The sequence below is a fragment of the Ambystoma mexicanum genome, chromosome 6q (genome assembly GCF_040938575.1).
Source record: "Ambystoma mexicanum isolate Mex_15411 chromosome 6q, UKY_AmexF1_1, whole genome shotgun sequence".
Classification (NCBI taxonomy): Eukaryota; Metazoa; Chordata; class Amphibia; order Caudata; family Ambystomatidae; genus Ambystoma; species Ambystoma mexicanum.
The window spans coordinates 1,403,499,438-1,403,516,847 of NC_090937.1; the positions used below are offsets into that span (position 1 = coordinate 1,403,499,438).

Sequence of the window (17,410 nt, forward strand, 5' to 3'; positions counted from 1 at the left end):
TCCATATTTAGCAATGTCAGCTTTGCAACGATGGACACAGAAGAATTATTCGAGGAATTAGAGAAAGTTCTGACTGATTTAGTAGACAAGTGCGACAACATTGAAAGGAAGTTGGATGTGCACTCTATTCTACTACATAAAAGCATAAATAGAGTGAGGAAATCTTTTACTGCTGTTGGCGTTAATACAGAAGTAACACAATCTGCGCCCAGTTTCTCTGTAGTAGCAGCAACACCAATGAAACTAGAGCAATATGTGTGTAACAACTTCTCTGAATCACGCTATACGATATCAGAAATGATAGAACAAAATGAATATGGTAGGAAATATAGGAAAAACATTAAAGCAAGAAAACAAAAGAACAAAATACACCAAGCGGCAATGTATAGAGGTTGCAATGAAAGAAAAAGTAAGAACAGCTGTATAATAAATGAAATGGCCAATGTCGGTATTGGTGAAGATTGTAAATTGAATTCTGAGCTAAAAATCTTACCTCTGTCAAAATCCACACAGATAACGAAGGAACCAAATTATGTGGGTGAACACAAAGTAGTAATACATAAGCAAACAAAGATAATGCCTGCCAAAAAAAAAAAAAGATGTGAAGAAAGTAATAAAAAATAAGAATAAATCCAGAGATGTTTCTCCCCCACTAACACTGGGCCTCTGACATTAGACAAATGGGTACTATGTTCCAAAAAGAAGAAAGTAAGCAAATCCAAGATAGACAATGAAGGCGCTATATCCAATAATGTGCTAAAAGACATACAAAAACTATTCGCAGAACCCATGATAACTAACACTATAGATCTAAGAACTGATAGCTGCTCTAAGCAGATGTCAAGAAACAACATGGAAGGAGATCTGGGTAGAAAATCTGTGCATTTCTATGAAGCAGAGAAAAAAGAAAATAATACTCCAACATACAAGAGTGACCCAGCTAATTATATAAGAGCACTGCAATTTCGGGCTATAGAAGAATCACATAAGGCTGAGTTGCTTAATAGACGTTGAATTCTAGACCTATGTGCAACTATTGTGCCTCTGAGGATGGTGAACTCTAGCGACTTCAAAATTGTAGATCAGTTAATCACGCCGCAGCAAGCGATTACCAATGTGTGGTGTAGCGACAATTTTATCTTAGAATACATACTTGAATATCACAACCTATTTGACAGATTCAGGTTTAGCACGATTATAAGATCCCAGCTTTAACCCATATATAGAAAAAAAATGAATCTGGTATTTCATCATCCTTCATTTGTGACAATGTAACCTTTCCACATCATGAAACACTAAATGATAAAAATCCGAAATTGCGGACAAAGTTTTTAGGCTTTCCCCTAACCAAGTCATGTGAGGAGGGAAAGATTAAAGTACTCTTTGGAAAGGGGTAGCGATACAAGCCCAGAAACTCAGGTGAATGAAATTCAGGTATGCAAGCAGAACTTTGAAGCAGGGTGGGGACAGCGAACCACTATTTGACACAATGAAAAGGGGACCTAGAAATCTCAGAGGAACCGCTCCCTGAATCGCTGTACTCAGAGTGATGTGTACCCCCAAGGCTCTGCAGCCCCAAAAGGTGTGTAGAACCCTAAAACGATGTAGACACCAAAAGTCTGAAATCCACCCAGTGATTCAGAGGTTGAAGTCAAGCCTCAGAGTGACTGTTCAATCTGGAAGAGCAATACAGAGCGCGGCAAAAACTCTTGGGGAGACTTCAACAGTTATTTTTCTTTCATATATTGTTAGTAACTGGTTATGACATTTTTTTCACTTGTAGAAAAGCGAAAAGGACACATAAATATCCTTTGGAAGAGTATATACTTTGAACTGTAAATAGTACAAACACCTATGACTGTTTTTCTAACATTTTGCTTTTTCTACAAGTAAATAACTTTGCATAACCAGATATAATTGTTAAATTGCATCCAAATCAGGTGTGGGATTTTTGTTAGCGTTTGGTTATGTTTGTTCATATTTAATAGGTCAATTGTCTAATACTGCATAGAACAAAATATAGCGCAGGATCATCCATTATACACCTAGAACTTAATTTTATTGTTAACAAAAGCTGTAGTTTCGTTGTTGGATTTCCATTCTTAAAGTCCGCTGGTCATGCATCATCATGTAACAGTATTATGATTGTTAAATGACCTTAAGACAGTTTAGCAATAATTATTTTTAAAGACATATTTTAGATAGCAAGGCTAAATGACTAGTGCAAAAGCTAGATTGAAAGGGCAGATGTAGGGCATTTAATCCAGACCAAAAGGGAAAGGAAGACATCTGGGATCAGATGGGGTTCTATAACAAAGGAAAATCTTGCACTTACAGATGAAATAGGTCTTCACCACACCAGTCTCACTGTTCAGAGGCCACTAACTGTAGAGTCAGGTCTTTGCAGGAATAACATTCCATGGGACCAAGGAGTCTGCTTATATTATTGTCATATATTTGTGTAAAAGCTATACAAAGACCATGAAAAAAGACCACAACATTATGTGGTAGTTTGGACTCCTTCAATGAACATGGCAAAGTTTATAAAGTTTTAAAGGATTGTGAGAACAGGCAGTTAAGACACCTATTATGGTAAAGTATATTCAGCAGTCTTGAATACCTATCTTATCAAGCACAGGCCATGCTCTACAAATTAAAAATGTTATGTTCTTGGACATTCTCTCAGAGGGTAAAAATCACTGGAATGCTTCAATGTCTTGCCATCTCCATATGTTGCTTCTGAGACTACAATTGCTTATTCCTCTAGTCTAGAGTCAAAGGAAGCAAATACAAAGGGCCTACTTGTTTGCCTATTGGAGGTGAAAGAGGGGCACCAGTGAAAAGACTACCATTTTCAGCAATAGGTTCTAGAAAAATGTACTCATTTAAGTTAAAAGACAATGGTTCTTAGAAGAGCATCCGCTGTTGCCAGGAATTCAAGAAGTTCTCAATTACTTTGTATGAACAATTAAACTTAAAAACCGTAAAGGATCAAACACTGAAATCTGCCTTGAAATCAGAAAAAGAAAAACACTGCATGTTAGTTTACAGCTCAGGTTCCAGAAGGTACTGTACAATATGCATGTTATCGTACTGATGCCTCCATTACCCCAGCCTCATGTCAGGATAGGTTTCCAACCAGAATGATTTAAGAGATAATTGCTCAATACATATAACACATTTAAACTGTTGGTTTGTATGCAAGTGTTTTCTTGAGCTTACCTAAAAGCACATTCAGTAACCAAGTATTAAAATACTGTGTTCTTCTAGAGTGCTGGCAGATGCTTACAGCACACCCTGCTGCCGTTCGACGGATGGTAGGAGAACTGGATTTGAGGTTAGCTATGAAAGCTTTCAATAAAACCTAAAAACAAAATGAAAGAAGAAAGAAACTTGAAGCATTATTTTGGTCTATGTTTCTTATGCCACCTGCATAGTTTCTTGGCGCTCTGGCGGATCTGTAATGCAAGGGCGTATGGGGATAAGTTAGTAGGACTGAGCAGGAGAAAAGAGCTAGAGGCTGCGATGTGCTGTTGGCAACTTCAGTTCGCTGGACACCGTTCACTGAGCGTAGGTGTGTTTTTCGGTTGGTAGCCACCATGTGCTGTTGGGCGAGGCTATGTGTGGTTTGTTTCATTGTTGTGATGTAGTGATTATATAACACTGCAATCCTGTCAGCCTATGCAAAATTCAAAACCAGAATAACTCAAGCAGATGGCCATTCATAACACATTCTAGGCAAGGATGATTTCCTCTGGTAAATAGCATGGACAATTTATACATACTTAACTTCAAGACAAATGGTCTCTGCACACCAAATCCATATTCAAAAAAATTCAAATTTGATGAAGGATCCTGCCCTTCTGAGCCTTCGAAGTGACCCTTGACTGCCTGGTGGAATGACCAGCTCTCCTGTGGGCTAACTCGCCAGAAGCATTACCATTCCGCATTCAAGCCCAGAACCTTGGTGGCTCGTGCCACATGTTGTCTTCTCCCTGATCGCATCAAGGGATCCTGTCCTGGAGCAGCTTCTGTGACCACAACTGGAAGGACCCCTGTCAACACCCGTTTGCGGATACAGTCACTGGGACTCTCCTTTTTCCAACCTGCAAAGTGTCCTGAGGAGGTGTGCATCAGTGTTTGTTGCATTTCTTCATCGCCAGAGGTTGCATCTTGCAGCTGCACCAGACCAGAGGAATCCTCGAACCTGCAACTTCTGGGCATTGCCCACCAGAACCAACAGTGGAGGACTGAGCCCCCAGCGCCTCCCCAGACAATTCACAAGATTTGGGGAAATCGGAGTGGAGCGTGTTAAGTAAATGCAGTCCTCCCCAGTCCTCCATAGAATAACATAGGAAACAAGTCCTTTGTCTCCTGTATTCCATTCCACTCACCTTTTGGTCATCGAACCTGGGTAGAATAACCTGAAATATAAGAGCACATTTACTTACTGTGATGAATCTGGGAGTATTCGTCCCTTCTCCCCAACGGAAATTCACCCGCTTTGAGGCTAGGGAGGTGATCCCGCTCAGTAACACCCTCCCTACGGGTCTGGGAAAGTGAGACCTCACTGGGAAGAACTCCCCCATTAGGGGACACTGACTCCCATTCCCAAAGGGAACTCCCTATGTACGACACTTTCTCTGCATATATGGGATTGCCTTACATCCAAAACACTGCCCTCCTTCTGTTTGGCTGTAGGTAATGTGGAAATCAACTAATTACCTTAAAATAAAGGAGATATTACTTTAAGAAGAAATTAATATGAAAACAGGATGAGGAGACCCAAACAGAGAGAGAGAGAGATCGGGAAGCAGGGAAAGCCCCCCACCCTCCAGCGTCAGAACGTTAAAGAGTGAGAAGACCCCATTAAGAAAAGTTGTGAAATGTATTTTGAGTTCGGAGTACACAGTGAATTACACCAAGGAAGAAGGAATATGATGAAGCAATCTCTGAGATGTGGAATGTTCAAAACTAATAAGTCAGAATAACAACTCAGAGTGAAAGGAAGGTGTTTAAGAGACTATACTCATGAGAACACTATTAAGGGTCATCTGATCTGAAAAAAAGGCTCAACTGCAGTTGGTTAGAGCTGGAGGAGCTCATGAAAGAGACATTACATTAAGAGAGGCGATCATCCTAAGGAATGATTTTGGATACAAGGGACATTTATATGTTACCAAAAGAAAATCCTGGAAGAAGCCACAAGATAAAAAGGCAATGGGGAGGCCACCAGAAGAGAGATTATTTTGGGACCAGTTTAGTTAGTATTATTAGATGTAGTGCCAGGTTCAGACTGAGGATATTTTTCATTTTTGACTTCCTGGCGACAAACAATCACCTTAGTTTAATTTAGTTATGTAGCGAAGTCCCCTACAGCGATAGGGCAAGATAGGTATTTTTTATTATTTAAAATAAAAGCATGTTGTGTCCGACTCCTACGTCCTACCCGTCACATTACCTACAGTAAGAATTGTTACATAACCTTTTGAATCATCACTAGCATAAGTGAATTACATTTTACCAACATAGACTCCCTTCAGGAGAGAAACAGTGTGGCTCCTGTGACATTTGGGCACAAGGCCCCATTATTCTTAGGGTTTGTACTGCTTAAGTTAGGAAATTAACTTCTGACCTGCTTCCATCCTTAATTGCATTTTAACTACTTCCCTGCTTTTCTGAATACGTTATTTTCATGCATATTTGAACTGTAGTGAACATATATATTTGTATCATAGTACTGTGTGATAATACTACCTGTTCGCTTAATTTTTCAGTATATTCAAAAGGCCTATAACAACAACTATGTTGTATGCGTACTGTCTAAATATAATTGAGTGCCTTACGGTGTGGAGTTATTGAGGGCCCCTAACCCCACTGATACTCTCCTGAGAATAGGCCTGGACTGTTCTTCATTGCTACCTTGATTGAATCTTGGCTAAGTCCGTGTTCACTATAAGTAGGATGGCCTCCTAAAATCAGTCAACCAAACCAGATTCTAGAAATCCATCTCAACAAATACATATATAAAGTCACCCTTAGGAGATGATAGAAACGAACATGATTCAAAAGCAGTACATTAGAGATAAGTAAATCGGATACATAAAATAGAGCAGACAAATGATTACCTAGTACTAAGCCCCAATCCATGTTAGGGCTGGATTTACTAACTGCCCTAAGGCCATCAGTCCCAAAGTTATACTTTTCAAGTAGGTTTGCTATGTGATTGGAAGATGCCAGTGGTTGTGACTCAAAGTTAAGGCAACTTCAGCCAAGTAACCCTCTCAATCCCACTACTCAGTAGGGGTCTTCTCACTCTTAAACAATTGTCTCTCATACTACTCACGGGTATGCCCATGAGGGGATCCTTACCTAGACCACCGCCAATCGAAGTCAGGAATGCAAGAGATAGGGACATGATGTGAACAGAAATGCACGACCATGGGACCCTATGGAAGATAGCGGGGAAATGATCAGGTACGTTAACTTACTCACCTTACTAGGACTTCTCCCAAGACCACTGATGAAGTTCTGGAATCCATTGGGGACACCTTCTGTGCTTGGTCCAGTCGAGGGAGGCCCAGCAGTCACTGGTGACATTCAGTCACCAAGATGGGCACTTGGACCAGACAGTCCCCAACCCAAACATCCGGCCACGAACAGCAGAAGCTTGCCCTGTGAAAGGCCTTTCCATATAAAGCAATTCCAGCACTGTGAGGGCGGGAAGAATGCCAAGGAAGAATATTGCCAAGAAACAGCCAAACATCTTGTGGCACTGCCATTTTAGAGGACGAGCCACTCTTAGTAACCATTTGTGGTAATAGCAAATGTGCACGAGTGAAAAGTTTAAAAACATGGTAGGAAGATATCCACTGCTACCAGGCCCTCCTGGAAACATTGTATTTGTAACCCAGAAGTTACCAAAGAAAGCGTTAATGATCCAAAGTATTCTAACCACGCTTCAGGGTGATGCCTTTAGTCAAAGAAATTCAAGGAATCCATAAAAATAGCATTGATCGTGTCAGTAATTCATGTCAACCATTGTCAACCAGCCGATATACAAAAAGATAAAGGACCCATGAGAGGAGACAGCCAACCAGCAGGAAAGGCAGTCCAGCCCGGGATGTTCAACGGCTGAACATCGAGGAAGCCACAAGCAACCTGCTTCCCGAACCAGGAGCCTGGAAGGAGTAACCCTTGTCCCGGTGGCATGAAGCCACTACGAAGAAGAGTTGGGGACAGAAAGACAGCCTTGTGGCCCTGAGCGGAGACACAAACCACTCAGGGACATTTTTTGCATACACCTCATATGGGGATTCAGCCTTTCCTGTTCTATCTACATCACAGTATCACCCAAAACAAGGACAAGTACATGGTCATTGATTCACAAGGTTTTCTCATCTGTTATTGTGTTCTCTAATCCTCACCCCAACCAGAGGAACACACTGTCCCTCTGCGGTGTTCTCACCCTATATTATGATGGTGTGCCACCTATCTAACAGGATAGTAAGAAGAGTAAGCTAGCCCTATCACTACAATGAGAAACGCATTCTTACTAAAAAATGCAATCTGGGAACCAGTATCATGATTAAGAAAAAACTAGTAGAGCAGTTCACGTGGGAATATTCTGTAAATGGTACAATGCCATATCATTTATTAACCCTCCGCAAAGTATGCTCAACCTTACCTTAAAAATTGATTCAATTGAGCGGGAGAAGCAGGTGTCCAGAGAACAACGCCATACAGAGGATCACTGAAAGCAGAGAAGAGCTGTGCGAACTAAGACCATGTCAGCATCCTACCCACTTGCCAACCAGCACCAATACATGCATGCATTCAGAGACTCCGTTTATGGCATAATTTCGAAATTACAACCTACAAAAAAAACTGCCTCCGCGTTAATTTACTTGTTGTACCGCTGCAGTTTTGGACCAATCTAATTTCATGTCTGGGTTAAACCAGCAGATGCATTCTGGTACATGTATGCTGTCCAAGAGGCAGAGGGCTGGAGGAGGCATACTAAGTACATTTGTTTGCAGCACGCTGCAAAGAGCTGGAGAGGCCCCGATTGCATTCATCTGTTCCAAGCTACTACAGGCTAGGCTACTGAGCGCTAAAGAGACTTTCATTACAATTCACTGATGCAGGCTACTGAAGCTGGGGCTGTGCCCGATTGAACACAGCTGCCTGAGACTGCAATCAGCACCACCCTGCCGTGCTGTTGGCTAGGGGGGCTTTTATAAGCTCACTTTGAACTGAAGCAGTTCTTCAGAGTCAACTGCTTCCACTGGGAGTCGTGCTTCTGTACCCGGTTTTTTAACCTTTCCTGAATATCATGATTTTGGCTTTTAAATCCTGTTTGTTGCTGCTTTGCAGCACCCTTTTAAGTCTGCTTTTACAGTCTTGCCTGGTTTTTAACCTTTCCTTGACTTACAACTTTTGACTTCTGAAACCTTGTACTGTTTTGCTGTTAGACATTCAGTTCTTTACTGATATCTTTTCTGCCTTTCTGTAAACGCCCTGATTTCTCTAAGCATTTCTGCTTCAGACTTATCCTGTGCCCATCTAGCTCATCCCATTTCTCTCTGCATTCCCAGTCTCTTGAAGTTTTCCTGTTTTTTTCTTGCCGGCGATATTACCAGACTTCAGTCCATAGTTCTAGTGCCTGTTAAGTTCTCTGAGTTTCCTGAAAACCTTGTATTTGTTGTGTTGGTAGCAACCTATCTTGTCCAAGTCCTTTTCCTTGTGTATTCTGATATTACAGTGCGTGCCTTGTAATTCGTTTCTCTAGCCTGGTTATTTCTTTCAAAGCTGCTTTCCGCCAGTATTACTGCTTGGTCAACTGTGGTGCCTCCGCTCTGCATCCGTTTACAGTGTGCCCCGGGTTTGTCTCCATTCAGATCAGATAAGGGAAAGACTTTGGTTTAATTTGTTCAGTCCATTGGAACCTTACCGGCCTCAGTATATGGTCTGCAATTTTACACTTACGCCAAGTGCAACTGTCTCTTCAGCATGCCTAACTAACTCATGATGCTGCTGTATAATATTTGTTAAGAGAAATCTACTGGTACCAATCCCAAGGGCTTTCCCCTAATCCCTGGAGACCCCTTATCATATTCCAGTACACCCTTTATTTCGATAAATGCGTGTTGCGCAGAATCTTTGCTTTTTCTGTCTCTTTACTTACAGCCAGCTCCTGCCCCTGCAGTTCCTGTGAATACCAGATTGAACTCAGATCAGCTTGGTATGTGCCCGGTTTCTGTTATATGATAGCATTGCATCAGGAATTTCCCCTAATCTACAGTGCATGCTGTGAGATATGGAGTTTGCCCTGTGCTCTCCGGCCAGACTCCAGACACACCTGCAGAGATCAGGTGAAGAGCTCCCAAGAAGCAGGTAACGTGAGAGGAAGTAAGTCCGGATGGGGGACAAGGCGAGAATCCCAGTTAAGAGTGAGAAAGAGTGCATCAGGAATTATCTACCTCGGCACAGTGGTTGTTTGCAGACCACAATTGAAGAAAAGATTAAGAGAGTATCAGGAATCACCTTGCGAGACACAATGGTTGGTGGCAAACCACTCAAAGTAGATAGTGAAAATGAGCACACTGGAAGTTATCTTTGTGGTAGTACCTGGCAGGTGAGCGAACCAGGTCTGCCAAAAGCAAGTCATAAAGAGGTACAGGTCTAGGACCCGCACCCACAAGAAAAGGTTACAAATCCCTTTTCGTGTCCTAGTACTTGGCAGGAGGTTATACCAAGTATAACTGGAGAAAGAAGAGAAACTAAGGTCAGGGACCCTCCCCCTGGTGGTATGAACTGTGAAACCGAGCATAAGAAAGGTCAGCGGAAATGTCATTCCCGCTGGTGTTGTGAACTGGGAAAACAATAACAATGACCTTAATGGCAGTTGTTTACATAGTCCATGGTTATCTTGAGAACTTAAGGTGGTAGGGGCTCTTGAGAACTGGATGGTTGTTAACCTTTTTCCAAATTACATTTATAGGAATCCTAGTAAATAAAGCTAGAAATGGGGTTGGTTAGCAGTACATCAAAAACACCACAAACGATAAAAAAATAAAAAGTAAATCACAGTGTATACCATCAGACACTACCATTAAAAGACATCTGAATACTTCACCTTTATTTCATTGTCGTTTGCAAAGTTTCCAAAGGCGGCCATGATTTTGGGAATTGAGGCTGCCAGGGTCTCTTGAACAGACTCTTCATGTCGTTTGCTTATTCGAGTGAGACAGGGAAGCAGGTTTACCAAGTATGGCCTAAGGAGAAAACAAAATAGTTATTTCTAATAGTAATGCCACCAAAGAAAACACTGAGGAAAACTTTAAAGCATGTTTAGCCAGGACGTTGTATTGAACAGAAAACCTGCAATGGGGTAACATGCATCTGGAAAAAAAAGCTTTCTGTATTTGTTTACAAAGCTAAGTAAATTAGCGTTCATGGTTAATGTGTCCCACTTATGCAGCATTACATGTTTACAAATTCAATTGTTTAAAAAAAAACATTGAAATCTCATTAAATGCTAAATAAATATTTACGCTTTCGTTTGAGCAGAAAAAAGATACTGCTTGTTTATAAAAATAAGTGTGCCAAGCCAGAAGTACTCAGACCATAGGACCTACTTAAGTGTCTATTAAAACACCTCCCTGGCCCTACGGCTAAAAGGGAGTTCCATCCTAACCAAACTAAGATGCTCGTCTGTAGTGCAAAACAAAAAAAGTCCTTGGTCCAAACCCATCTACTAAACTGGCCCTACCACTAGCAAAACGTAAAAGAAATATACAGAGTGCCCTGCACTCTTGGATCTTCACAAAGTTCTCTCGGTCTTTTCCAGGTAGCCCTTCTGGGACTTGATCCACTATTAGAAATGAACAAACGGTTCCTCCCGAAGAAAATAATTAGTCTATACAGGGAGTACCTCCGATTTGTACCCTTCCCCTGAAGTCTTCCAAGGACGGCAACCTTCTCCATAGTGCTACTCTAAACTCTTGCTCAGCTGTCAAACACTCCTCTGACATCAACTGCCTCCTGGAGGAACTTGGCATCGATGTCCTCGGTCTCACCGAGACTTGGTTCACGGCCAGCTCTGTCACAAGCTTTGGCCCTCTCCTCCCTGACGGCTACAAGATCCTCTCTGCGCCCAGGTCCAACCGCTCCGGAGGGGGTGTATCCCTGATCTTCCCTGGGTGGATTCCTGCCTCTGTCATTCCTACGCAGGCCTGCTCCTCTTTCAAATGCCTCGCCAGCAGGCTCTCTCTCTCTCTCTCTCTCTCTCTCTCTCTCTCTCTCTCTCTCTCTCTCTCTCCTAGCCATTCCCTTACTGTGGCTACTATCTATCGGTCACCGGGTCAGATCTCCTCCTTCCTCTCTGAATGGGCGGCTCTCTCCTCTTCAGGTCTCGACCACTCAACTCCTCCTTCTTGGAGACTAACATCCACCTGGATACTCACGGTCCTTCGTCTGGACTCATTTGCAACCTCTGCAACTCTCTCTCACCCTCTATTCTCCCTTCTGGCCCGACTCACTCTGCAAAGCACACTCTGGATGTTCTGATCTCCTCAGACCTTCTCCCTTCTATCCCTCTCACACTCCTCTCCTGGAGTGATCACTTTCTCCTTTCTTCCCATCTCACCCTCTCTTCCCCCCAGTCTAAGCCAATTCCAACACTGCCACCTATCTTCTCGGTTATCCGACCCATGAAGCTTGTGTCAGTTGAGGCTTTCGCTGCCACTTTCTCACACCCCCTCCCCCTTTGGCTGACTCACACCCTGACACTGCCCTTTCCATACCCCACTCTGCTATATCCGATACCCTCGATGTTCTTGCCCCTCTCATGAGGATGCGCTTGAAGCCCAAAGCCAAGTGCAATTCCTGGTACGACTCAGACCTTGTCACCCACAAACACAAGTGCAGGGTTACTGAGCTGAAATGGCGTGCTTCTGGTGCATCCTCTGACAAACTGGCCTTCCGCCTACTCCAAAGGCAATACCGGCTCTCTATACGCATCAAAAGAGAGCGCACATCCAAGCCTGCGTCCCTGCAGCATCTAACAACTCGGCCGAACACATCTGCAAGGAGCTGGCCAATCCTGCTGCAGTCTCTACTTCTCCTGTCCCTTCCCAGGCCCTCTGCACGGCTCTGGCTTCTCAGGTCATCTCTAAAACTCAGGAAATCCTGTCCTCCCTCTCTTCCTCTACCCCTTACCCCCTGCTCTTCCTCTGGCCCCTCTTCGGCCATCTCCCCGCCCCTCTTCGGCCATCTCCCCTCCCTCCTTCTCTGCCTTTCCCCTGTTGTCCCCAGACGAGGTTTGACAAGTCCGATCTATGAAAGTCTCATCAAAACAGGTTCATCCCTGTTCCTCCAAAACCATCAAGGACCACATTGATTCCCAGATTCCTGCTCTGGCCGACTTCTGCAACCACTCCTTCGCCGCTGGAGTCTTCCCATCCCCCATGAAGCACTCCCTTGTGCACCCTCTTCTTAAGAAACCCTCTGCCGACCCGTCCTGCCCGGCTAACTATTGCCCAATCTCCATCACTTCCTTCTTGGACAAAATCCTGGAAAAACTGGCCATCTCCCAGCTTAATCTTCTCACTGAATCTGTTGGTTGTCTTCATGACCATCAGTCTGGCTTCAGAGCTGCTAGAAGCACGGAAACTGCTCTCCTGAACATCTGTGAAGACCTGCTCTCAAACCTTGATTCCAACACCCCCGGTGTCCTCATCTTGCTTGATCTCTTCTGCCTTTGACATGGTCAACCATGCCATCCTGCTCAACCGTCTCTGTGATAACCTGGGTATCACCGGTCAGGCCCTGGCGTGGCTGACTTCTTTCCCCTCAGGTCCAACTTTGGTCCTTCCTCTCCTCTATCTTCATCTCTACCTGTGGTGTCCCCCAGGGGTCTAACCTTTCTCCCTGGCTGTTCAACCAATACCTGGCACATCTTGCCCACTGCATTGCCGCTCGCTGCCTCAACTTCCAGTGCTATGCGGATGACACTAAGCTCATTTTCACGCTAACTTCGCCACCTCTTCTTCGTCGCTCATCTCTGACGGTCTGCTATCCAGGAGTGGTGTGCCGCCAATGATCTCTGCCTTAATGCCAGCAAGACTGAGATTCTCCTCATCGGCACACCCGCTCCCTCCTTTCTCGTCACTCTCTGGCCGGCCTCTCTTGGCCCTCTTCCTGCTCCCACCTCCGAGGCTAAAAACCTCGGGGTCATCTTCGACTCCACACTCTCCTCTCCTCACGTCTCTAGTAAGTCTCACTACCAGCTGCACCTCCTTAGAGGTACTCTTCCTTTCCTCTCCTTCCCCCAGAAGCTCACGGTCTCCAGAGCTCTGGTTCTCTCTAGGCTGGACTACTGCAACAGCCTCCTTCTAAATCTGCCTGCTTCTACTCTCCGCCCTCTGCAACTCATCCAGAACAGGACTGCAAGACTTGTCCTTGGCCTCAAGCCCAGGGATCGTATCTCTCTAGGACTGAAATCTCTACATTGGCTCCCAGTGGCTGCAAGGATTAAGTTCAAAACCCTCTGCATTGTCCACAAGGCCTTCTGAGGCCTGAGGCCTCAATACCTTCAACTCTCTCTTCCTAAATATCTTCCTACTCGAGCTCTTCGCTCATCCACCTCCAACTCCCTCAGGGTCAGTCGTTTCCTCAAGCAACGAGTTGGTGGTAGATCTCTCCTCGGCTTGGGCCTCCCTCAGGAACAGCCTCCCTGAAACAAGGAGAAGCACCTCAAAACCTTGCTCTTTGCTACTGCTTTCTCTCCTCCTCTCCCCTGCTGAATTTATGGCTGAAACTGTACTGTTACCTGGCCACCCTTTGATCTCGGGCCCAGGTCCCGCCCCCGCCAGTTACGCACCTGCACTGCCTCCCTGGCAACCTCGGCACTTGGGGACTGATTTCTGTATCCCTAGAAGTCCCCCGCCAGCACTTGCCACCTCCTGATGTCTGCACTTATCCTTGCACTTGCCACCAGCTGGCCCTACTTATTGTTATTTATTCTATTACCCCTTGTACTGCACTGTCCCCTTCCCACCTCCCACTCTGCACTTTTCCTCTTCCCCCTTCCCCTGCACTTGTGCAATCTGAATAACACTCAGCCTAGTAGGATCGCTGTCTCCGTCTTCCCTCTGTTCCCCCTGCCTTGCCGCGTCACGCCTTGAAACACTTGTGTATAGGTGTGTTACAAATGCCATATCATATCCAAAAATAAATCAGTTTTTGTCAGACTTGGTCAGTCTATCAAAGTTCCTCAGAGATTCCCCCAAGGTTCAAAAATAGTCTCAAGTTCAAGGGAAAACTAAATACCCAATCTTCTTTATGCAGAGGGAATTTTCCTAGCTCCTCTTCCACCAACCTGGTCGATCTTTCCAGCGTCTGGGTGATCCTGTGCTCCCCTGATGTATTCTCTTGACTCTGCTTATTTTGCCCCTGTGGTTCGTCTGGTTCCCCTGACCCAATATCTCACTCAGCTTCCTGTGACCCTTTTCTAGATCTGGCTTTCTCAGTTTTCTTGGGTCCGTGAGACCTTAGGATTGGATTTGTTTTCTTAGGTTCTATGGGTCCCTGTGACCCTTTTGTTGGCTTATCCTTCTCATGTTTCTCGCTCTCAGCAACCCTTTAACTCGTCTCGCACTCGCAGGCTTCTCCGGTCCCTGTGTCCCTTAGATGGGGTTAGGGTAGTCCTTCTCTCCTCACCATTTGGTCCCTCATCTCCCTTTCTCCTTCCTACCAGGGCAATCCGCGTACCTGCTGTGTTGCGGTGCTTGATCTAGGGTGAGCCCATCTTGAAGGAGCAGCAGCATTCTTGGCTGCGTGTCGCTTCTCCCACTAAAGGCTGGCGGCTTTTGGGTTCCATCGGTCTCGCTTCTCTCTTGCTCATCGCAGGCTCTCATATGGAGAGGAGGATCCAGTCCTCCCTTTGTCCCTTGATTCTGCTTCGGTTGACAGGCTCCGGGACCCACCATGACCTCTGCATGGCCAGTCTCGGGTCCGGTTGGCTCCGCACTGCCTCCGCTTCTCCAGCCTTGCGGGTTCCCTCCCGTGGCATGTGGCATCATGGTCGAGAGACCGCCTCCTTCGGCGCTGCAGCAGGCTCGGCTGGTCTGCGCGGCACATCCCCTTGCCGACAGTATTATGTCAGGTAGTCATCTGGACGTTGGTAATCGCCTCCATTCAAGGTTTTATGTCTCTTTATTCTCATTCTTGCAATGAGAAGGGGTGTGTTAGTGTTATTATTATTATGGTATGTATTATGATAATTATGGAGCGTGGACATAACTTCAAGAAGCAACTGAGAGCTTTATGAAGTTATACAACAGTACAGATGCATAACAGTGCTTTTCAGAGGTAACAGAACAGATACACAGCAGGGGGCGGGGGAGATACAGAGGGGCACAGAGGAGGGTTACAGCTGTACAGAGTGGCAGGGAAGAGAGGAGCGGACAACGTCTAGTAAGTCAGATGGTGCGGGGTGCGACGTGATGGCCTAGGTGTTGAGGAGGAGAGACTCTTTAAAGAGGCGGGTCTTGAATTCTTTTCCGAATTGTAGGAGCATGGGGACTAGTCTTATGCTGAGGGGGAGGAGGTTCCATAGTCTTGGGGCGTAGGTGGAGGATGCTCGTTTTCTGGTCCTTTCCTTTTTGCAGCGGTCCTTTCCTTTTTGCAAGAGCGGATTTCATGTCTGCATGTGTCCTGGCTTCTGGTTGTGCGCTGGCTGCTGGAGATGCCGAGTTTCTCAGTGAGGAAGCTGTATGACTGGAGGGCAACAGTCTTCTAGATGATGCAGCAAGACTACCAAGTGATTTGTGCGTGCAGTGGGTTCCAGGGAAGGTGGATAAAAGCCGGGTGATGTTTTATCTGCATAGACCCTTGATGAGGCATGCAGCCACATGCATGACTTCTCAGGAGCACAAGAGTGGACAATGGGAGGCCATCAAGGAGGGCATTTCCCACATTCAGGTGTGATCGGACCAGTGCTTGAACAGTGGAGTGAGGAATGGCTTTGCTTTCCACTGCAGGGAGAGCCGATATCAAGCGCTCTGTTTTCTTAGCTATGTGTGTCTTCAAAGAGAGGTGTTTGTTGATGTGGTAGCCAAGTGACTAGGCGCAGGAGGTGAGCGTGGGTGTGAAGCCCTCAGGATTCATGGTTGATAGCCAGGTCTGTATGTCTGAGCATTCAGTGTTGGTGAGGAGTAGGAATTATGTCTTGGAGGGGTTGAGCTTCAAGTATGCACTAGCCATCCAAGACCGGATCAGTGAGAGGCATATTTTGAGACAGTGGAGGTCCTTCATGGAGTCAATCTTGCAGTCAAGCTGTGTGTCGTCGGCATATTGGTGGATGTGGGTGTTGTCTGTCGCTAGGAGGGCTCCCAGCGGCTCCATATTTATATTGGAGATCACTGGGGAGAGGGTGGAACCCTGCAGGACTCCACAAGTGACGGGTAGCATTGGTGATCTAGAGGAGTCCATCTGAACAAACTGCTGGAGGTTGGCGAAGTAGGACTCTTTCCTTTTCTTACTCCCATATAGGCAAAGAGTACATTGGGTACAGGGTGTACACATGGCAATGGGAGTCCCTGGCCCCAAAACGGGAGTCACACCCAGTGAGCTCCCACTTGCCCAAACCTCTAGGGTGGATTTTGAAGCCCAGAATTGCTTCCCTGGCCTCAAAGGTGAGTGGCTTCCTCTTGTGGAGTAAGGACGAATTCCCCAGATTCATCACTTAAGACAGACTATTTGGTTTGACAGGGTGATGGATGCGTGCCAGAAATGGATTAAAACTGTAAAACATAAAGAAAGCATTTAAGAAAAAGATTGTGCATCACTTTTTAATGTTATAAAATGCATGTCAAGTGTTTAAGTTTTGCACACAAAAAACCAATCAGATTAAAAAAATAAACGAGAATGATGATTTGAGAAATGCTGTCCAAGGTGTCAGCACAACAAGAACTGGGAATCAACCAGAGCTTTCCAGTGGTATTTAAAACCATACCATCCTGCAGAACTAGGAATTTGCTACAAGGATCAAAACCGAAATGCCCATTCGTGGCTCAGTAGACACCACTGGAAAGTCTGAAGGACTTTGTCGAGGCCTATACAGGGAGGAAGCTTCTAGGAAAAAGAAGAGTAAGGGAAATAGCTGGGTTCAAGTGAATACACGGGCTGCTTTTTAAAAGGACAATATTGAGACTTTAGTAGCACTCCCGAAAGAAGTGTTAAAGGAGGCCTAAAGATCTCGGCAAAAACGTTGAGATACAGACAATCATACTGCCTGACCTAGGGAGAGATAAACATGCATGTGCTACCCACAAGCCAGTGTCATTGAAACTTTGATTCAAAACTCCTGACAAAAATCTGGGCTGAAAGAGAGGGCCAAATCATT

At 45.1% G+C, this 17,410-nt stretch overlaps 1 protein-coding gene across 4 annotated transcripts in view; it reads right to left on the reverse strand.

The window, feature by feature from the left end:
• HTT (huntingtin) overlaps positions 1–17,410 on the reverse strand; it is a 2,905,635-nt gene that overhangs the window by 2,665,983 nt on the left and 222,242 nt on the right. For all 4 annotated transcript variants that reach the window (XM_069632055.1, XM_069632053.1, XM_069632052.1 and 1 more), the window contains exons 6-7: positions 10,139–10,277; positions 3,223–3,364 (exon numbers count right to left, since the gene is read on the reverse strand). In XM_069632055.1, coding sequence (XP_069488156.1) covers positions 3,223–3,364; positions 10,139–10,277 — 281 coding nt within the window. The remainder of the gene's footprint in view (positions 1–3,222; positions 3,365–10,138; positions 10,278–17,410) is intronic.